This window comes from Ursus arctos, unplaced genomic scaffold, assembly GCF_023065955.2.
Source record: "Ursus arctos isolate Adak ecotype North America unplaced genomic scaffold, UrsArc2.0 scaffold_31, whole genome shotgun sequence".
NCBI classification, from domain to species: Eukaryota; Metazoa; Chordata; class Mammalia; order Carnivora; family Ursidae; genus Ursus; species Ursus arctos.
This window is the reverse complement of record NW_026622997.1, coordinates 7745369-7767673: the sequence shown is the minus strand read 5'-3', so window position 1 is coordinate 7767673 and position 22305 is coordinate 7745369. Positions and strand designations below refer to the sequence as shown.

At 47.9% G+C, this 22305-nt stretch overlaps 1 protein-coding gene across 6 annotated transcripts; it reads left to right on the top strand.

Moving 5' to 3' along the window:
* Positions 1 to 169: 169 nt before the first annotated feature.
* On the top strand, positions 170 to 20600 carry SERPINB6 (serpin family B member 6). 6 transcript variants are annotated; one of them, XM_026511381.4, is made up of 7 exons: positions 170 to 272; positions 10875 to 11049; positions 12030 to 12176; positions 15253 to 15370; positions 16434 to 16576; positions 19716 to 19871; positions 20062 to 20600. In XM_026511381.4, the coding sequence occupies exons 2-7, from the start codon at positions 10885 to 10887 to the stop codon at positions 20464 to 20466; spliced, it is 1134 nt and encodes a 377-aa protein (XP_026367166.2). In that variant the 5' UTR covers positions 170 to 272; positions 10875 to 10884; the 3' UTR covers positions 20467 to 20600. The 6 variants fall into 6 exon arrangements, with proteins under 6 accessions (XP_026367166.2, XP_026367169.2, XP_026367168.2 ...); XM_026511383.4 differs by having other exon boundaries at positions 252 to 401; XM_026511382.4 differs by lacking the exon at positions 170 to 272 and adding an exon at positions 508 to 602.
* Positions 20601 to 22305: the final 1705 nt, after the last annotated feature.

Below are 22305 nucleotides of genomic sequence, written 5' to 3'. Positions count from 1 at the left end.
AGGCCCAGAAAGGCGGTGCGGCCACTCCTGCGGCCGCGGATCGGCGGGCTCCCGGGTGGCGGTCAAAGTGCACAGGAGTACCAGGCGCACACCTGCTCAGCTCCCTCCGCTCGCTCCTGCGCGCCCCCGCTGCTGCGGACAGCCGCTGGCGGTCACGGGGTGGGCGGCGCGCTGCCTCGCGTCCCCGGACTCGCCCCGCCCTCCGGCCGCGCGGGTATTTGAGGCCCGAGAGCTACTCCCTTCCCTACAGACCGCGGCGCTGACCCTCCGAGGTACGTGTCTGGCGTGGGACCCGCCCCGCACGCGAGGGTCTGTCCTCCGCTCCAAGGCCAGGAGAGCGCGGGAGGCAGGGTAGAAAGGCCGCGGCGAGCGGAGGGGCTGCGCATCACAGTCGCGCACAGGTCGGGGGCTCGCGCGGACTGGGGCGTGGCCGCGGACGCGCGTGGGAGGGGAAGGGGCGTGGCCTCACGGGAGCCGGGGTCGCGCGTGGAGAGGGCGGGGCCGTGACTCCTGCAGTCCTGGCTGGGAGGGGTGGGGTGTGAGCGTTTGGGTTCGGGTTCGCTGGAGGAGTCCGGCGGCCTGGCCGACAGTGACGCCATCTGGTGAGTTGTGCATGGCCGCCTAGACAGGGACGCGCAGCCCCGCGCCCGCAGTGGAGGAAGCGCGAGCGGGCATGGGGACAGCGCTGAGCGTGCGGAACTGCTGCGCTGGGTCCCACGGCCACAGGTGACCTCGCGCGGTCCCCTGCCACTGGTGACTTCGCCTGTCCCTCGGCTACAGGTGACCCCGCCCGCCCCGTGGCCTAGGCCCGCGGGGCGCCGGGCGTTGGGAATCCGGGGGGTGCTGGAGGCCGTAGAGAAGGCCGGGGGTCGGTGCTAAAGGCGGCCTGTTTCTGGCTGCCCAGCGCCTCTTCACTGAACCTGCGCCTTGGTCTTCCTGCCCACCGGTGTGGCCTGCGCTTGCTTGGGTGCTTCGCAAATTCCGCAGCACTTTTCCAGGTCACTCAGGCCTGCAGAGATACTCGTGAGCATCATTCCAGATCTTGGTACTTCTGTGTTTTTTCATTTAACTCCCCGCAGGCAAAATATTCCAAGATGTGGTGTCTAAGGGGCTAAGAGGACATGGTAGAAATTTTAATCATACTTGGGGCTTGTGTGCTAGATGAAATTGGCACATAAGTTACTTTCTTTCCCCCTTTCTCCCCATAAAGCTCAGTTTTAGAAAAGAAAGTATGGGAAATGAATAGTCATATGCTGCCAGGAAGAAATACCTAGATGCTAGGCGGGAACTGGGTCAGTGTTGGCACTTTTACTCCTTGGGCCATACAGCTGTACCTGAGGACGGGAATATGACGGACCCGAGGTTGCCTGCTTCCTCCCAGGTGTGGTTTAGGAATGATGTGGTGAGATGAGAGGGCAAAAGTAACCTTTGGATTCTGGCTCAGCAGCATTGTATTGCTGACTAAGAAGTGTGCACTCTGGTTAACATGAATGAAGCTGTTATCAGTATTATAGGGGTGTGACCCAGTATTTCATGACTACTTTTGAATGACTGTATCCTTTCTTTTATGCCATCACAGAGAAAGGGTACAATTTTAGTTATACTTGGACACATCAGCTAAGTATTTAAAATTATATGAGGCCAATTCCAATCCAAGTCATCTTATTACAATTCAGGATATTCTGTATAGTTAGCTCCACCTGTAAGAGTAGGGTGAAATTAGAATGAATGGAATCACCATTCTTTTCTGTTTATACTGAGAGTACCCTGTATTATACTTGGTGTTTGTTGTAAGATCTGGAGGAAGACCACATACCTTACATTTCCAAGCTTGATGACCTGAGATCAGGCCTAGACATCAGAAGAAAGGGAACAGTGTATCATTCTACGCATTTGTTGAATACCCACTGCATGCCAGACATTAGTTTACTTAATTCTCACAGTAAACCTGTAAATAGAATCATCTCCTGTTTACATATTGGAGAACTGCTGTTCAGAAAAGTAAAACACACACAGTATACCAGAACACAAAGGTAGGGACAGAGCAGAAGCCCAAGTCTCTATTAAGCCAATCTTAATGGAGACCTGGAAGGCAAGAAGCACAAACAGTGGCACTTTAAAAAATGAACACTTGATTGGTTGACTCAAATCAATTGTGAACATTAATTGCTCAAAGTTACTGATGGTGCTACAGGGAAAAATAATGGTGCGAGGATAGATTTGTCAGACTTGTTTTATACACACACACTCATATATGAAATTGTTCATTAATAAAGCCTTACTACCCAGTTTTTATGTCCCCCTTTAGAATAAAGGATATGAGCTTTTTAAGAATGGAGACATGGGGAAGGAGGGATGGGAGTGGGGTCAGAATGTCATCAGACTTCCTAACAGCAGAGCTGAGGGCTGGAAAGCAATGTAGCAATGCATCAGAAATTTGGAGGTAAAATGCTGTGCAGCTCACTCCAGACCCTGCCAAACTGTCAGTTAAATGAAATGGTAAAGACTTTTGGACATGCAAGAAGCCAAAATGTATGTATTGTATTTTGGAAAACTATTGGACAATTTGCTTTATCAAAATAAGGGAGTAAACCATGAAGCCGGAAGACATTGGGGTCTGACACAAAGGATATTATTGGCAAAGAGATCTCTCAGAGAAGATAGCAGTGTGACATGTGGGACAGTGGTGTGTCCAAAACATGACTGATAAACAGAGGTAGCAATACCTGAGTATAATGAGAGAGCAAGGTGGTACAGTGGCAGCCCAGAAGAATGCCTCTGAGTGTGATTATGCTTTAGAAAAGTCAAGTGTATAAAAACTTTATGTGGCAGTCTCATTTACAGTATGGCACATTTGGGACCTGAAAGGAAACATCTATCTGGCTTTGTCACTGGTGTGGCCCAAACAACAGCATCAAAACTCACATACTCCTTGAAGTTCTATATTTTGTACTTTACAACGCTTCTCCATTACAAGAAACCAGGAGAGGGGCTGATACCTCAGGTGTTTGGACTGAAAAAAAATCAAAATGGGCTGGTAAGAGCTAGGGTTGTTGCCCTAGAGCAAGGACGTTTGAAATCAACATGTCAAGATAAAGTAACCAATTTAAAGAGACACCCCCCCCCCACCAGCCTAGTTATGGCAGTGTGAGCACCGAGAAGAAAACTGAGATCAGCTAACGCATTGTTTATACAAATCCCTGAGTCCATTAATAACTTCAAATGAGGCAGACAAAATGAGCTTTAAAAAGGCACCAAGGAATTTCAGTAATGTTTCAGGAAATGCTGTGTGATGATCCATCTGTGATTGTTAATGTAAAAAGTTCTGTTATCCCAGGTTACTAGGCTAACAAGCACAGTAGTTACACAAACCAACCTAAGGCCTAAAAATTAAGCTTATAGCCAAGTTATACGACCCAGAGAGAGGAAAACTCAAATACTACTTCATTTTAAGGGAAGACACTGGGTTACAAGGAACTGAAAGCTGGTGTTTTGCTTTGGACCTTGTAAAATGCCTGCAAAGGTGGAAATGAAGCTCACAACTCCCCCGCCCACTGGAAGGTGCTTGTCTACCAAAGAGTGAGTGCCCAACTCCAAGGAGTGGTGGGGACCTCACAGTGACCAAGAACCAGGCTCCTTGTGTGGGGAGAGGATGGTCCCTTAGGATTGACTGAGCCCCGGAGAACCATTCAAATGAGCATTACTGTCACCTTGGGAAATGTATAAGGAGATGTAACAAGGATAGAGTACGGTAAATCCATGGTGTTAATATCTTTGTGCTAGACTTACGCACAGGTGTACAAATGGTTTTTGTAACCACTGTGATGCTCTGTGTGTTCTTAAACGTGTTTGAAAGTCTTAGGTGAGCCTAGCTTACTGGATTCGTAAGTCTTGATTTATAAGGTTCATAGAAGTCTCAATGTCTACTCAAGTTTGGTTTAAAAAAATTTTTTAAAGGTCTTATTTATTTACTTGAGAGAGAGAGAGTGAAAGAGAGGGAGAGAGAGAGAATGTGCACAAGCCAGGGGAGGGGCAGAGAAGCCGACTTTCTACTGAGCTGGAAGCCCGACATGGGGCTCAATCCCAGGACCCTGGGATCATGACCTGAGCGTAAGGCAGATGCTTAACCGAGCGAGCCACCCAGGCACCCCTATAAACCCTATTTTAAACTGATAATAGCTTAACTTCTTCTCCCTCTCACATTATAAGTAATTGCTGTTACAATTAACATTTTTTATGTTGAGGAACTAATAACAGATTATTATATTTATGGGGTTTTTTGCTACATTAATCTCTCTTTTTTTAACTTTTAAACTAGGGTTTAAGTGAGTTATGTACCACTGTTACCATGTTGCAGAATCTAACTATAACTATATATTTAGCATTACCAGTGAGATTTAGTCTACCTTTTTGTGTTTTTGTGTTAGTGTTCTTCTACTCCCACTCAAAGAGTTCCCTTTAGCATTTCTTGTAAGGCCGGTCTGGTGGTAATGAAATCCCTCAGCTTCTGTTTGTGTGGGAAAGTCTTTATCCCTTATTTGTTTCTGAGGGAGAGCTTCACCGGGCACAGAATTCTTAGTTGACAGTTTTGGGGTTTTGTTTGTTTTTGTTTTTATTTTTGTTTTTTCAATATTTTTGATGCCATCTCATTCTCTCCTGGCCTGAAAAATTTTTGTTGAGAAATCTGTTTATAGTCTTACTGGGGTTCCCGCAAGTATGTAACTTCTCTCTTCTCTTGCTGCTCTTAAAGTTCTTTCTTTGTCTTTTGACAATTTAATTATGATGTGTCTCAGCCCTGTTCATGTTCAGCCTATTTGGGGTCCTTTGGGCCTCATGGATGTAGACATCCATTTCTCTCCCCAGGTTTTGGAAGTTTCCAGCCATTATTGCTTTAAATAAACTCTCTGTCCCTTTCTCTTTCTCTTCCCCTCTGGAATTCTCATGGCGCAAATATTCTTTCTTTTCATTGTGTCTTATAATTCCCCTGGACTTTCTTCACTGTTTTTCATTTTGTTTCTCTAACTGAATAATTTCCAGTATCCTATCCTCCGGATCACTGATTCTTTTGTCCACATGATCAAGTCTGCCTTCGAAACTCTTGAATTCTTTGGTTCAGTTCCGTTATTGTACTTTCAGTTTTTAGGGATTTTTTTGATGGTGGTTATTTCCTTGTCAGACTTCTCATTTCGATCCTGCATTGTTTTCCTAATTTTGTTTAGTTTTAAGTCTGTACTTTCTTTTAGCTCACTAAGCTACCTTAAGAGGATTATTCTGAATTCTTTTTCTGACAGTTCATAGATCTCCGTTTCTTTTAGGTCTGTTACTGGAGCTTTATTAGTTTCCTTTGGTGGTTTCCTGTTTACCTGATTTTTCATGATCCTGATTCCTTACGCTGGTATCTACACATTTGACTAATGGGGTTTCTCTTCTAGACTTTACAGATTTGTGTTGGCAGAGACAGTTCTTCACCAGTCAGCACAGTTGGGTTTCTGGATACATCTGCTAATGTTTTTGGGCAGGTGGGGCCTGTTATTATGGTCTAGTTTGAGGTGAGGCAACTGTTCGAGCTCTGAGGATGGAGATGGTGGCTTGTGCCACTGGCCGAGAATGGTGGGTAGGACTACTGGCCTGGTTCCCTACCTAAGTGAGGCTGTAGGGTGGGCTCAGCAGCTGCTTGGATTTTCTGGTCTGGCTTACTAGATGGTCAGGGGGTACTATATTCAGTAGCAGCTGGGGCTCTGAATTAGCTTTCCTGCCCTGCCAGGGCAGCAGGCCAGAAACCAGGGCCTATGCAACTCATTGTTTGGGGCGCTGAATCAGGCCAGAGTGTGCACTGAGTTCCCTACTCAGGTGAGGCCACAGGTTTCACTCTGCAGATGGGGCAAGTCACAGGCTGTGCTGTCTGTTCAGGGGCCTGTGCTCCTAGGAAGGTTGAATGGGCTTCTCATGTGCTCTGGTTAGGTTCCCTGATTGGACAGGCCGAAGGCTGTATTCGGAGATGAGTGGGGCTATGAATTAGATCCCCTGTTCCAGTGCAGTAGGAGAAGCAGCTCTAGAGCTGGTAAAACTCCTTGTTGTCTTAACTCAGACTGATCCATACCCGAAGTTCCCTGTTGAACAGGACCACTGGCTTTGCTCTATAAATTCTCAGCTCTGTCTGTCCTTCTCTTGGCTAAACACCCCTAGGCTGCATAGCACCCCCGGGCTTGTCCCCAGCCCTTCTGGTTAGATGGGGCCAGAAGACCCTCTCCACAGCAGGTGGGGCTGTGGTTCGGCTACCTTGCCTGGGTGGGAAAGGGAAGGCTGCTCCAAGCTACTCTCAGTTTCCCAAACAGTCTGTCTGGTTGGGAGGGTCCTGAGCTACCCTCAGTCCTCTGTGATTAATGCCTCTGCCTCCATACCTGGTACTGGCTTTGCTGTGGGGGCAGTCAGCTCTGCCTGCCCCCCTCTCAGCTCAAGCACCACTGGGCAACACAGCTTCCACGAGTTGTAAAGGCCTTCTGGTGAGATGGGGCTGGAAGGCACTTTCCGCAGCGGGTGGGGCTATCATCAGCATGTTGCCTGGGCATGGGCAAACTGCACTCTAGGGCTGGCAATCTCCTAGTTTGAAGATCTGAATCAGGCAGATCTCCACCCCAGCATGTTCCCTGGTCAGAGTGCATCCTTGACTTAGTCCTACAGTTGAGCAAAGCCTCTGGGTGGGATTACTGGCTGGACACTGCAAACATGAACTTGGTCTGCCAAGATCCATGTGCTGGTTGTTGCAAGCCCCTCCCCTCTTCTCCATCACAGATGCCCAGTGGTTGAGCCATGCAGATTCCCCTGCAGTCTCTGTAGTGTGAGATCAGAGTAGGGGCTCCTGCAAAACAACCCCAATGCTGGGGGAGGCTGCTTGTCTCCCCTGGGTTCTCTTTCCCACTGGAGAAACTGGAGACTCGGGGAAGACCTCTCCACGTGGTGTTGCACTGTCCTGGGGGGTGGGAGGCAGTATGGTCAATGTGTAGTTGCTCCTCTTACTTGTCTAATGCAGTCTGTCTGCAGCCTCACCCCGTGTTCTAGGATTCTCTCAGTGGTGTCTCGTTCTTGAATAGATGTTAGTTCTTCTTGCGAGGGGGAGTGAAGACGGGAACGATCTATGTTGCCCTGTTGGTCCGTGCATGGAATTTGCATCAGTAACTCTGAGTTTTACCTTTAATTAAATCCCTCGATGTGGAATTTTTGGTTCAGGTAATATGAATGTTTTCATGATGTTTTTTGTCTTCCTTTATTTTTTATATAATTCTAAATTACGCTCTGGAAATATTGGTATACCAATTTATAGTATCATTTACACAGAATAGGAAGGAATACCTATCTTAGTCATTGTTGGAAATTAATGGTTTTTGAACTCTCAAAAATTGTGTTTTGAAAAGGTATCTTTAATTTGTTCTCCACCTGTCCTTTTTTTTTTTTTTGAAGTCGGTATGCCTTAGCGATTAAGAGAGAGAACTCCAGAGCCACACAGACCTGGTTTCCCACCTTCACCCCACTACCTGTAGAGCCTCGTGACCACAGGGGCAGGAGAAAACAGCTATGGCTCAATTTCTTTGCTTGTCAAATGCTGATATTCTCAACCTGCCTTACAGAGTTGTAAGAGTCTTTTTAGGAAAAGTGCTAATGTAGGTCCCAGTGTGGTAATACTCAAAAAGGAATACTTATAAATTTTTCTCAAGTTAAAGCTTTTTAATCTAGTTATTCGTTATTATTCCTGTTTGGGGAACAAGGGAACTGTTTCTAATATTTTTCATCCATGGTGATGGCTGACAGTCCTCATCACGTTAAGGACGTATAGGAAGTGCCATTTCCTATTTGATTCAAGGACGTTTATTACGAGTGCGCAATTTAGTTATCTCACGATTAACATATTTTCTGCTATAAGATTATCCTGCATATCTGGGATAAACCTATGGGGCATCATTGATTTCATATTTCTTTTTTATTTAGCAATTTTTATAGGATGTGGATGTAATTTCACCTTTGGTGGCTATCAGTCACTTGCAGCTGAGAAATGGGAGCTATTAGACGTCACCGTGGGCTTCGCAGAGTGAGCCACACTCAGCTGACAATTAGTAGGCATTGATGATGGAGGGGAACACAGATCCTCCTCACACAGGGACAGAAATCAAGAACGTCTTTACAGTCCCAGAGCTGGGACTGTGAACCTCCTCTCCCTCCTGACTCGTGCCTTTTCCTCTGAATGTCCTGGCCTGTTCTTCCCAGGGTCAGCATTTAAAATAAGACTGAAGCTGCGTTACGTTGAGGAACTACTGATCTTTCAGCTTTCTTCCTTTTTTAAAAAAAAAATATACTTTTAAATCTTTCAGCTTTCTCCATTCACTGAGGGGCTGTGTAGCCCGTCAGTGGGGGCCGAGCCATCTTGGGGGCAAAGCCAGAGGTACCCCTGTCCCCAGGGAAGGAGATTAGTGTGGCGGGGGACCCACAGAACCTGAGTCCTGACAATTTGATTGTGTCGGGAATGCTTGGGACTGCGCTTCTTGTCCTGTGGTGCCTCCTCTTACCTCGCTCTTCATTCTTAAACCTGTTTGAACAGTTGTTTCTTTTAAAATTGGTAAGCAGGGAGCCTTTGCTAATATGAAATCCAAATAATATAACTTTGCATCAGTTTCATGTAATGGCTACTTTTGTTTATGTTGCTGTTCCCAAGGCCCTGCAAAATCCTGAGGTTATTTCTGTATCATCATACGATCAGTTGTATTCAGGAGAATTTTAGTAACGTTCTAAGTAAGGAGAAGTTTAGTATGTTCTATTGTACTTTCATCAGAAATTAGCAATTTAAGATATGTACGGAAAGTCTGAGCAGTGCCCCGGCTTTTCTCTATAATGAACAAAGAAGAGTTTGAAAACAAAATGTTTAAACAAGGACAGTAAATAACATTTATCGGGTGTAATCGTTATAGTAGTGGTTTTCTGCGGCTCTTGTAAGCGATCACTGCAAACTCAGTGTGTTCACTCTCTCATCACGAGTCTGGAGGTCGGGAGGCTGGCAGGTTGCACTGAGCGACATTGAGGTATTGGCCTTGCTCCCTGCAGAGGCTCGAGAGGGGTGTCTGTCCCGTGCCCTTTCCAGCTTCTAGAGCTGCAGTTCTCCCATCCCTTGCTTGTCTCCCCCTCCTCCAGTTTGCAAGCCACAGGGTAGCACTTTGCTTCGGTCCCCACATTGCTTTCCTCACTGGTTGCATCCCCCTCTGTCTGCCTCTCATCAGGATACACGTGATGACGTTACGGTCTACTTGAATAATCCACGATGATCTCCCCATATCGAGATCCTTCCTTTCATCACATCTACAAGGTCTCCTTCGCTGTATAAGGGAACATTCGCATGTTCCACGGGTTGGGATGGGGCCATCTTTGCCGCCCATATTCAGCGGACCACAGTTGCAAACGGAAAGGCAGGCTTGGTGAAGAATGGGTTAACTCCTCATTCTCTTCTCTGGGTCTTTCAGATAGATTTGCCCTTCCCTCTCCCTTCTGCTCCAAGAAAATATCTAGTCTTGTGTCCCCTTTGCTTGTTCTGTAGGTTCCCACCCACAGCTCAGATGCGCCATTTCCCCAGTCTCTGACCGGGGAATGTGAGTCTGGGAAATATTTGTAAAGACATCAGAGCAGGAGCTGCTTCCCCCAGAGTCTGCTCCTCCCCGGCCTGCTGCTGCATCTGCAGCTGTCTGACTATGGGGCCCTGGGCCACCTCTTGCCTTCTCGCCTACTCCTCTGTCCTACACTTCAGGCTCTTCCTGAAGTAGGGACATCTCGAGCCTTCCGGCCAAGACAGGGTGTTGACCCTGAGTTCAGCCTTAGCTATTCAGTTCCTTAGCTTGGATTTATCACTTCACCTCTGGGACCTTCAGATCCCCTGTTGTAAAATGGGGAGTCGATAATAGGTCTTTCTGAAGACCTGCTTGAAGACTCATACCCACCCCATCCCTGACTGCCCAGAAGTATTCCTGTTCTGGACCCCGGCTAGGCCACCGGGGTCATGGCCACACGCCCAACATGTGCAGTCTGACCCCTGGCACCCAAGGCCTGTATCCGGGTGGCCATGGGCATGCACCTGCTGCCACGTGCCCTTGTTGTCCAGAACAAGGGGCAAGAAGGCCTGGGCCTGTGGCAGCAGGGGGTCTGGGGAACACGGCCATAGATTTGGGCCTCGACACAAGCAGAAGTTTCATAGAAGGAGAATTGAAGTTCAAAAGTCCTTGTTTTTAAGGCTTTCATACATCTTTGCATGTGGTTGGAATTATCTTTTATCTTCAGGCTTCAGGTTATCTCAAAATGGAGTCCTCCCACATTATGAAAACGTTCAACCATCTTTTTTTGTGTAACCTTGTGGTTGGATTGATCATTTTAAATGATTTTTAAATGATAAAATAACACAAACAAACCCACACAACACACCAAACAATAAGAAATGGAAGCAAAAGCCAATAACTCCTTTCCTGATCCCGCCCCCAGGAAGTAACTTGGGTAAGTTGTCAAGCGTGTAACCTTCCACGCTTCCTCTGTGCTCCCGGGTGAGTGGGTCTGTAGCAGTCCCCACTGCCTTTTCCCCCTACACGACAGGATTATATTAGCTAATATCATTGTCCAGTTTTCTTTTCCCCTTAATATTAGAAGCACACAAAATAATTTTGAGGGCCCCAAAAAGAAGTAGAGTTTTGTGTATGTACCTATTTGCCCACTGAGCCAAAGTGGTAACTATTAATAACAGAGTGAAATGTGGTCAGCGTGTAAGCCTGTATTTATGTGATACCAATTTTACTGTTTTATTTATTTATTTAATTTGGAATGTGAGACTGATTTTAAAACCGTTCTTTCAGGCTCACCATCATGGGTACTCTCTCGGAAGCAAATGGCACCTTTGCCTTAAGTCTTCTGAAAAAGCTGGGTGAAGAGAACTCGAAAAACGTGTTTTTCTCGCCCATGAGCATGTCTTCGGCCCTGTCCATGGTCTTCATGGGCGCCAAGGGAGACACGGCAGCCCAGATGTCCCGGGTACGTACCCGAAGCCATTTCTGGGCAACAGTACGTGCTGTTCGTTTGTCAGCTGAGCCGGTTTTGCACTTGCACCTCCGGGATTTGCTCCCGCCAGACCCCGCTGGCGTTGCGGGATGAGGGCAGAGCCGCCCGGTGACGCTAGCCCCGAGCGAGCGAGCAGCCCGGAGTAGCGCCTGGGGTCTGTGGGGGAGGGGGCGCTGTGCGCCCTGTGGAAGGGTGAGTGATGTCAGCAGGCTTCATCATGACCGTGCTTCACACCTGAGTTTGAGTTTGTGAGTAGGGATTCGGTCACAGGGCCTTGCTGAGTTCTGTGAAACTCTCTGGGTATTGTCACTTGCTTTCCAGTTGTTAGAAATTGTTATTTTGGTTTTCTCGTACAAGTGTTAAACCTTCTTAGAATGGCACTGGTCAGCCGCAGATGTCGTCAGCAGCGTTTCAGTTGCTTGCTGTTGACGAAGCGGTACCCAAAACTCAGCAGCTTCAGGTGACAGTTCGGCGGTGCCGGACTCTGGCTGTGTCGGGTGGTGTTTCTGCTCCACTTGGCCCCAGCCGGCTCACCGGTGTGGGCTCTCGGGCCTCTTCCACGTGGGTGGCCTCCTCGGCAGGGTAGCCTGGGCTTCCTTACAGGACGGCACCCAGCTTCCAAGAGGACCAGCTTAAATGCACAGATGCTTAGCAAGCCCTTTCTGTTTCAGGAGTGGCCTGTGCTTGCGGAGATGGGAGGCCTGCTGGGCAGCCTTGTTTGCGGACAGACTACAAGTAGCGAGCCCACAGAACACGGCCTGCAGGGGGCCCTGCGGCTTGTGCCGGCGCTGGCGAGGCTCTGCCCCCTGCAGGCAGTGCCCTTTGTCTTCCATTGGACCAGTCTTCTCTCAGGCTGGATCTGTACGGTTCTTGGGCTGAGTTTAGTGTTGTATCCATTTCCCGAAGTCCGGGCACACTGAAGTTGTGCGTTTGTATCCTGTTTTGGATTTCAGACACTTTCTTTAAGTAAAAGCGGTGGAGGAGGTGATGTCCACCAGGGGTTCCAGTCGCTTCTCACGGAAGTCAACAGGACCGATGCACAGTACCTGCTTAGAACCGCCAACAGGCTCTTTGGAGACAAGTCTTATGAGTTCCTCTCGGTAAGTCATACTGGCTGTTTTTGACCAAGAAAGTAAAGACACCAAGGGGGTGGGGAGGAGGGGTCATGAGGTAAGAGCAGAGAGCCTGGGGGTTATGAGTTCGTACCAGTGGGCAGGAACTTGGCTCTCCGTTCAGTAACTTCATGCATTCCCTTGAACCCGGCTTCAGTGCTATTTTCTGTAAAATGAGCCTTATCACAAATACCGTCCAGATTTTTGTGAAGCTTAAATGAGATACTTATAAAAGAATTAACATGGAGCAAACACAATTCGAGGTGAATTGGCCAAGGGGCACCTGGCTGGCTTATCAGAAGAGCATGTGACTCTTGATCTCAGGGTTGTGAGCTCGAGCCCCACATTGGGGGCAGAGATTACTTAAAATCTTTAAAAAAAAAAAAAAAAGAGGTAAATTGGCCGAAACAACAAAGTGATCAAAATGAATATTTCTAATCATTGTTTTCCACATATTGATAATTTTTTGTGCATTGTGACTTGGTCCAGTTTTTACACTTGTAAATATTTTTACCATTTTTTCCAGTGCAGAATTTTTATAAAGTTATTTCTCTAATTATACTTGTTCTCTTTTTTTATAGTGCTTTCATGATTTTTTTTTCATTTTTTAAAAACTGCTCAAGTAATATGTGAGCCCATTCTTGTTATATAATGAGTATATTCTTGTTATACAGAAATGCAAGTAGAGCAGACAAAGCAAGAGTCCTCACAGCCTCTTCCTCACCTCATCACTCCCCTCCCAGTAGAAGAGCTTTTATAGACTGATGTGTATGAGGCATACATGTAGAAGTCTGTTTGGTGGGGTTTTCTCTACCTAATGTCATTATACCATAATACTTCCTCACTTGTTTCTTTTCACCCAACACTGTGTCTGAAAGTCTTTGCATCTTGGACCTCTGTTTCACCTTTACCTGCTACTCTTCAGTACGGATGTCCTGAAGCGTACATAGTGGGCCGCACCCCATTGGCGGGCATTTAGACAGTGAACATTGCTGTATGAAATCCTGTGTGTGTGTTACTCCAAGACGGATTCGTAGAAGGGAGGAAGGCAGTGAAGATTGCCAGATTGTCCAAAGTGCTGTGGTCCTTTACGTTCTCTCTAGAGATAGTAGCAGGGTGCTCATTTCCACTCGTCATCATCAACACTGCATGTGGTTAACCTCTTAAATTTTGATAATTAATGATATTGAACAGCTTTCCTTATGTTTATTGAACATTTGTATCTTTTCTGAGAATTTTCTCTGCATGCTTTTTATTGGGCCATGTATCTTTTTCTTACTATTTTTTGAGTTCTATGTTCGGGATATCGATCTTAATCTATTATATGACTTTTTTCATTATTTTTTAAACTTGTTTCAGACTCATTGTTTTAAAACAATTGGAGTAAAGTAAGTGTAGTCAAGCATGAGTTCAAATATTGGCAAGATTTGTTCACCGCAGTGTAATTTTTTTTGCATCCTGTCTTATTTTATCCGTCTTAGGCCGTTATCATCTTTTTATAAGCCTTTGGCATAAAGAAGAACAAAACTTCCAATAAACACAAAGAATTGGCTGATTTTCTTTAATTTTCTTTCTTTTCTGGTGGCTACTTTAAAAAAAGCATGAATGTTTTTCGAATCTTATTTTGATATTGAAATGTAAGATAAAGGGATCAGAAATGTTTCTCAATTATTTCTTATTAATTTCATGTTCCAAGAATCCAGTACCAATCACAACATATCACGAGATACCCCTTCAGTTTGATTATCAGTGCTTATAAGACAGCAATTGAAACAGCAAACAGTTATTTTCAAATGTGTTTAAAAGTTGTTGAAATCACCCAAGGGTGTGACAGGTTATCCATACCTGAGGGCCCAGGTTGCTCCCAGAGTAGTTTCTTACAATGAGCGACTTCGACAGATTTCAAGGGCACGGGGCAACAGCAGAGCAGCCATGTTGGCAGAGCGCAGACTCTACGCGCGTTAAATGCACTGGTACCCCCAGAGCCCCTAGTGCAGCGTCTGCAGCGTGCAGAATTCAGTGATACTGTATAAAACAGCACTGACGATAAGAATTCGTCTGGCCCTCAGACGAATGCCGTATCCTCATTCACGGGGGAAGACAAGGAAGCTTGGAGAAACAAAGTGATTTTTTAAGGTCGCACAGCTAGTAAGTTGCAGGGCCAGCGTTGGTAGCTACTGTGCCACGTTACCTCTGTCATGCTGTCTCGAAGGAGAAATGTGAAATCCTGTAATAGAAAACCAGTCCCGAAAAGGGGGATTAAATGTTTAGCTGTAAGCTGTTCAGAAGAAGGATTGGGAAACCATCCCGTAGTAGGCTGGCCACACAGGAGTTATTTCAGTCCATTTATCTTCTTTCAGATTTTCTGCTTTTACGGGGCATGATGGACGTGTTCGTGAATGTCCTCGTTATTTAATAGACTCTGTTAACAAGATACAGTTTAAACTTTTTTGAGAGTCGCTCGCCCTCTAACACGGAGCCATCCAAAGTGGTAGCCACGAGGCACGTGGAGCTGTTTGAGCTTCAGTGTGAGTAATTACGACTACAGGTCACTCCTCAGCTCCCCGGGCGCACGGGCTGCACGAGGCACTGTCTGGGACAGCACAGACTTAGAACATTGCCACCATCAGAGCTGTCGTGGAAGGGCTGGCGTGGCAGCGCACACGTCCCCTATTGTACGGGACAGCAGGCCCTTGTTTCCAGCCTGTTCTGGCACGTGGTGGCAGCGGTGGCTCTTGCTGTGTCTGGCCAGGAGCGACACCCTGGTAACCTCGGGGTCTCGGTGTCTCTGTCCTTGCCTCACTGATGCGCAGCGAATCCCTCAAAGAATCTAGCGGTTCATGATGCTTACTTGATATCCAGACCACTATTTTACTTGGTTTATAAGCTAAGATTAAATGTAGCTGAAAAATGGATTTTTCAGTTCGTTCCTCATACTTATTATTCGCATATTCCCCACGTAAATCGTAACATTGCCGACATTCTGATGGACGCAACGACGAAGTGAGCTGTAAGTGTTGATGATTTCTGCAGCCGTGTGATTACGTCGCTGTGTCTCTCCTAGTCTTTCAAAGACTCCTGCCGTAAGTTCTACCAAGCAGAGATGGAAGAGCTCGACTTTAAAAGCGCTGCGGAAGAGTCCAGGGCACACATCAACACCTGGGTGGCCGAAAAGACAGAAGGTGAAAATACAGTGTTACTCTCTCTTACGAGTATTTTATTAATCACTCTCACTGCCTGTTCTTTCACAAGACCATCAAAATGTAAACAGGATGACATCTTTCTCTGAATAACTATAAACTTTTAAAATCTGCTTCTAAAATATTGTGTCTGCTTGTTTTCTCTAGCTCTTCCCTGTTCTCCTCAATGTGTCTGTGATGTCTCTGAATATTCAGTACACCTCTTCTAGAACAATCCATATGGTTGTCGTTGTTAATATAGTCTTTCTTTTCACAAATACGGTAAAAAAAAAGATCCAGGCCTCGTGCTGTCGCCTGCCCAGCGCTGCTCGTGCTGTCCAGACCGCCACGCGTGGTGGCAGGACACTTTCTCAGCCCTCCGCCTCCTGCGGCTCTTTACTGAAACTCGTCTGCACGCTCACACCGCCTCTCACCTTTCTGACTGTCCCTTACGTGCCCGTCTGTGATCAAAGGCGCCAAGCATTCCTTTCTGTCTCACTTGTTGTGCATTCATCCCGCACCTACTCCTTTGTCCATTTTATGTTTTGTTCAAGTGATGGTATTTTTCTTACCAGGGCGTTTTAGGTGTTTGTTGCTGCTGTTGTCTTAAGGACCAGAATCCCCTTACATGGTTATATTTGGGAGACAGTAAACTCCTTTTATCTGTGTATTTCACAAGGAGATTGCCCAATTTAAATATGGTCCCTGATGCATGCCTCAGGAAACTTTTTTTTAAAAATTCCAGTTCATTAACATACAGTGTAAGATTAGTTTCGGGTGTACAGTATAGTGATTCAGCACTCCTGTGTATTCCTCAGTGCTCATCGAGATAAGTGCCCTCTTAATCCCCATCCCCTGTTTCAGCCCCTCACCTGCCCACCTCCCCTCTGGTAATGGTCACTTTGTTCATCGTTAAGTGTCTGTTTCTTGGTTTGTTTTTCCCTCTCTTTTCCCCCCTTGCTCGTTTTGTTTCTTAAATTCCACGAGTGAGATCACATGGTATTTGTCTTCCTCTAACCATCTTGAAATTCTTTTCGCTCACTGACTCTTTAATTCTTCTTTTCAGGTAAAATCGCAGAGTTGCTGTCTCCAGGTTCAGTTGATCCAATGACTAATCTGATTCTCGTGAATGCCATCTATTTCAAAGGCAACTGGGATAAGCAGTTTAACAAATCGCAAACCATGGAAAGACCATTTAAAGTCAGCAAGGTGAATATTTTGGAATAACAAAGGAGCTTCTTGGAAACAGTCCCTGTGTTCACATTGGTTTTTAAAACATGCAAGAAAGCTCGCCTCATAAGCTGGCTTGTGCCCCGTGTGGCCTCAGGCGGTCCGGCAGCCGGGCTCCCCTGCTCGCCCTGCCCTTCTTCTTTGCTGTGTCACCAAAGGTAGCTACATACTCATAGGTTACTGTTGCCAGGTGTTCTGTCTACAGTCACAAATCCCATGTCAGTTGTGAGGCTTAAGGTCTTTCTTGGCTTTCTAGAACTTTTGAGGTAAAGTTTGAACTCCAAAATATAGCGTATGAGGCTCTTTGTAGACCTAGATTCTACCCATTTGTCCTCATTTCTCTATCTTCATTCCCATCAGTACCTGCATATCCCTTCCTTTCCAGCACCATCTGGAAGCCTTCCCCCACCGTCCTCCCCCGTGGGGAATTCTGTATCCCTCCTCTCAGCGACCGCAGCTCGCCCTGCTGGTCCTGAGGGTGCATTGCGGTGGCTGAATGGCCAAGGCCATCTGAGGGCACATGGCTGTCTCGCAAGTACCTGGCATGTAGTTGGTGCTCAATGAATACTGAACAAACGACTGATCTGCGGGCTTCTTTTGATAATACGGAGAACAAACCCTAATTTTTGTTTAAAAAGCAAGCAAACAAAAGGACATGTATATAGGATAGACAGCAAGTTGAGCTATCTCCAGCTTCGAAGATGTCATGTGCTGGTGGCCTTATATCTTTTCTGTCACTGAATCTAGGATATCCTTTCTCTTTTACTTATCTTTACTTGTAGAGACTTTTTGCACATACATCTAAGTAGCAGACTAGATCAGTTCCGGCCTTGATCACTGACCACGAGTTAGATCCTCTCAGCAGATGTGAGCCTGACCTTTCAGTTTCTCAAGAAATATATTTTCCTTTGAGGTTTATTCTGAAACGAACTGCCCTACTTTTACCTGGGGAAATGAATTCTCTCCTCAAAATTCATTCGTGGAAAGTTCATCTCCCCTAGCAGAGGCCTGCGGGTGGGCCAAGAGTGGGGCCACCGGGGAGCCAGCTCCACGCCTTCCCGCTCTGCCGTGCTTAGCATGCAGCCCTCGTCCACAGTCACAGTCGTGGCATCCACCATCCAGCTGGAAGGGAGGGAAAGGACGAAGGGTGAGAGCAAAACCCTCTCCTTCGGGGTTCTGACATCTTGTTCAGAAAGAGAAACCTCTCTTCTGTGTCTCATAGGCCCCGGTTATGTTGTGGGGCTTCTGCCGGCTGCAGGGAGGTGGGGACGTCCAGCTTGCTTCCTAATCTCTCCAGCAGAGAAAGGCAGAAGACGCGTAGTAGGCGTCGAGCGCACCAGCGTATCTGGCTGGGGGGTTGTGCCTGAAAGGAAACAGATTTTGAGTTCCTATAGATTTTTAAAATTCCTTTATTTCTAAGTAAGATGAAACTTATCTCCATGATTGTATACTTAATGAATCATTCAGTTACTGAGATTGGATCCTTTTATAGTATAAGACTGGGGGCTTCGGGCCCGGGATGGGTAGAAGGAGAAATCGCCCCGGACAGGTGTCAGCAAACTGCAGTCTGAGGCCGAAGCCAGCCCACCACTTTTTTTTTAAATAAAATTTTAATGCAACACAGCCTTGCTTATTTATGTATTTCATGCTGCAACTGTAGAGTTGAGTAGTTGGGACAGAAGCTGTATGGTCCATAAAGCTGAAAATGTATACTGTCTGGCCTGTTAGAGAAAAAGGGTGCCGACGACTGGCCCGGGATGTGAATGGGGTGCTGAGGACTGAGGGGGCAGGTGTGGCTGAGGCCAGTTCAGGTGCGCCTTGGCAAGGCACAGGTGAAAAGCAGAAACTGAAGTGCTTCCATGTAACACAGAGTAATGTGCTATCCCAGAGAGCTGGGGACTGCAGCGTGGGGTTTGGCTGATTCACAGCCGCTGGGGGTCCTGCACGCAGGTCAGGAGCCGAGCAGCGCTGCTGGCTAGGATGTGCTCACTGTCCCTCGGTGTTCTTACCACCTGGCTGGGGACGCATTGGTGACAAATGCATTCTTCTCCTAGTAAGATGTGTTCCTTTTGCGGGGTCCTTTCAGTCTTCTGGTCCTTTAGTTGTTGATCCATGTATTCCGCCGATGCTGGTTGAGGGCCAGGCGTGGTGCCTGGTGCCATCCCGGCATGTGCAGAACCCGTGACGCATCCCTCTCATGAAGCTGCCGTTTTCCTGGGGGCGAGACAGTGAGCACACCTGGAAAGTGGGAGTGGATGAGACAGTGGTAGTGATCCAGAGACAGACCCAGAAGAAGCATCCAGCCTGTGGCTGGTGGTATAGTTTCAGGTCACAGCCCTCACTGGGCAAAGACCAGAACAATTCAAGGGGGCGTGCTGTCCAGGTTCTGGGGGCCGGGCAGGCTGGGTTTGCCCGCGGAACCATCTAGGGACCCCTGTGACTGCAGCAGAGAAGCAAAGGGAGATGGGAGCGGAGAGCATGGGGGCAGGCTCTTGTCACATCACAGGTCGCTTCAAGGATTTCAGCTTTTTTACTCCCTTGGAGTAGAGGGGGAGCCACAGAAAGCTGCTCAACCCAAAAGTGATTTGATCTCATTTCTGTTAATATTTTAAAAGCAGAGCTGATATGACTTGCTTATGAGCCCACTGTGGGGTGAAAGACAGGGATACTCCAGAATGTTTGACAATGGGGTGAATGGCATTGCCATCACCTGAGATGGGGAACATTGTAGATGGAGCAGACCCGGAAGGGACTGTGAGGAGCCCAGTGTGACACATGACATTGGAAGTTCCTTTACTGTCCAAATGCAGGTGCCAAGTAAGCAGTAAGACACACGGGAGGGTAACCTATCTGGAGTACAGGGGAGAGGTCCCGGCTCGAAGTCCCTGTGTGTGAATTCTGTCTGAAGTCACAAGATTGAGATCACCGAGAGACAAGCGGTGGAAGGACTGAGCCCTGAGCACCCCGGAGCTGGGCCGGCAGGAGAAGGGGCCGATGTGGTATTCCGGAGGCCAGCCAAGGAAGTGTTTGTAGAGCCTGCACCGGCTGGTTCCGTCTGTCTGTCCGGTGCGTCCCCTGGGTCTGGTTTCGACTTAACGTTCATCTGTTTCCTTTATAGAATGAGGAGAAACCTGTGCAGATGATGTTTAAAAAATCTACCTTTCAAATGACCTATATAGGAGAAATATTCACCAAAATTCTGGTGCTTCCCTACGTGGGCAGAGAGCTGAACATGGTCATCATGCTTCCAGATGAAAACACGGATTTGAGGATGGTAAGGAGCGCTAACGGGAATGCCGCCGGCGGGGTGCGGCGGGGGGCCGCGGGGGCTGCCCCTGGAGCTCGCCTGACCCCGTTCCTGCTCCTGCCGCCTCGGCCTGCCCCGCCCGGAGCCCTCCCAGCCCCGCAGATGGTTCTGCCGGGCGGCACTGTTCCAGGTCTGAAAATCTTCAACTCTCTTCTAGGTGGAGAGAGAACTCACTTACGAGAAATTCACAGAGTGGACGAGGCCGGACATGATGGACGAAGAAGAGGCCGAAGTGTTCCTCCCTAGATTTAAGCTGGAGGAGAACTACGACATGGAGAATGTCCTCTGCACCCTGGGCATGACCGATGCCTTCGAGCAGGCCAGGGCAGACTTTTCTGGGATGTCGTCCAGGAAAGACCTGTATCTGTCCAAGGTGGTGCACAAGGCCTTCGTGGAGGTCAACGAGGAAGGCACGGAGGCCGCGGCCGCCACCGCGGCCGTCATGATGTTGCGGTGTGCGAGAATCACGCCCCGGTTCTGCGCCGACCACCCCTTCCTTTTCTTCATCCAACACAGCAAGACCAACAGCATCCTGTTCTGCGGCCGCTTCTCCTCCCCGTAGGGACGTGGTTGGCCCCGTGCGGAGTCCTCCTCCTCTCTCCTTCCGACCCACTTTTCCTCTGACCCTTCACGATGTGCCTATAATGCAAAGTGACCTGGGGTGACAATCCAAAAATAAAAGGCCCAGTTTTGAAACCCCGTGTTCTGGACTCCTGTATGTGTGTGTGTTCACGTGTCAGATGTTTCCGAGGGTCTGAGACTGCCATTCAGGCAGCTCTGTGGTCACATTGGCAGGGCCAGCACGGGCCACTTAGCCAACCCCGGTGCTCTGAGAGGCGTCGTCCCACCCACCCTCACACCCACACCCCACACAGAAAGCGACAGGCACAGGAGGACACATGGTGTCTCACATGTCTCTGCTCGGTGACAGCGTTAGTGAGAGGACAGGGTGACACTGTCTATGGAGCGCTGCAGCGAGCTGGTCTCGGAGACCCCCGTGGCGTGCTCTGTCCCCACACGTGTTGCAAGGACTCTGGAAGCCAGCACAGAAGCCGGGAGAGCGGTCAACTCAGACCAGTGAGAAACCGGTCCCACTGCCCACCCGTGTGGCTTCTTCTCTCACAGTCCACAATCATAGGGATCCGTGGTCACACGCGCGTTGAGATGGACGACATCAGTTTCTCTGAACACTTTATGTGGCGACCAGGAGCCAGAGGTGATTGCACAGGTTCTGTTCACCGTGGTGTAGTCTAAGACAACTTCCTGAGCTGTAAATAGTGGATGATTTTTTGATCTGCAAGTACTAGAGCAAAGGTGGCTAAGGTTTCTGTGCTAGAAACGTGATCGCCGCGCTCAGTGACACTCGAGCCTCCTGATGGGTGAGGTTCAGTGGGGGAGAACTGGGCTGTGTTTTGGGGACAGCCGCAGGACTTCCTCCAGGACCTTCGCTGGTGCGATCGGAGCTGAACCGATGGGATTCGTATTTCTCTTCTGTTGCTGGTCCACCTTCCCCACGGTGCGCAAGCCAGCAGCTTGGCCCTGGGGAGAGGCTGGGACTGAAGATATGATGAGTGGCTTGAGAAGAGGAAGGAGGGCTAGAGGGGGTCTCTGGTTAGGTGGCTGGCATCCCCCTCCCTGTCCCCAGCACTGTCTGCATTTGCTGCCTGTAGTCTCTAAGCATCCAGGTTTCAAGGTGTCTGTCTGCCCTTTCTCTGGAGGACTGTCAGGCCGGATCAGCAGTGAGTCATACAAATGGACACCAGTGCTCCTCTCTGTTGGAGACCTATCACACAGTAAGACCAGGTCAAAAGTCACAATGCGTGTAGAATAAACACGCTTGCTGCTCTAAGAGCTCTCCCAGAATTCTTTCACTTAGCTGTCAAACTGCCTTTGAAAGGTCACTCGAGATATAATTTTAGTAAAAGGCACAGTCACCCGAATAATGCTTCTATGTCTCTTACGAGATTGTACCCAAAGACATTTCTACTCCGTCCTGCAGCGTTTCTTGCACGGATCTACAACATAAAATCCCCCCAGGATTTAATTCTAGGAAAGAGTTGGTCTCACCCGCTCACAAATGCTTCCTGATCACATGCTTTGCCCTACAGTGTTTTACCCAGACGATTTTATTTAATCCTCAGCAATGAATAAACCAGGAGGGATCTGAGGCCCAAAGGGTTCAGCACCGTGAACAAGTTCTTGCACCCTGCAAAGGAAAGAAGCCAGGTCTGGGGTCGGTACTGATGCGTCCAAACCTCGCCTTCCGCGGGGCTGAGGGGAAACCAAGGCTCCCATCAGCACAGCCCTCAGCAAGCAGCACAGGAGAGCAGGAAATGTCCCAGCCTCTAACAGGAAGTCTCATTTCTCTGCTTCCATTTTCTCATCTGCAAAAGCGGGGCTG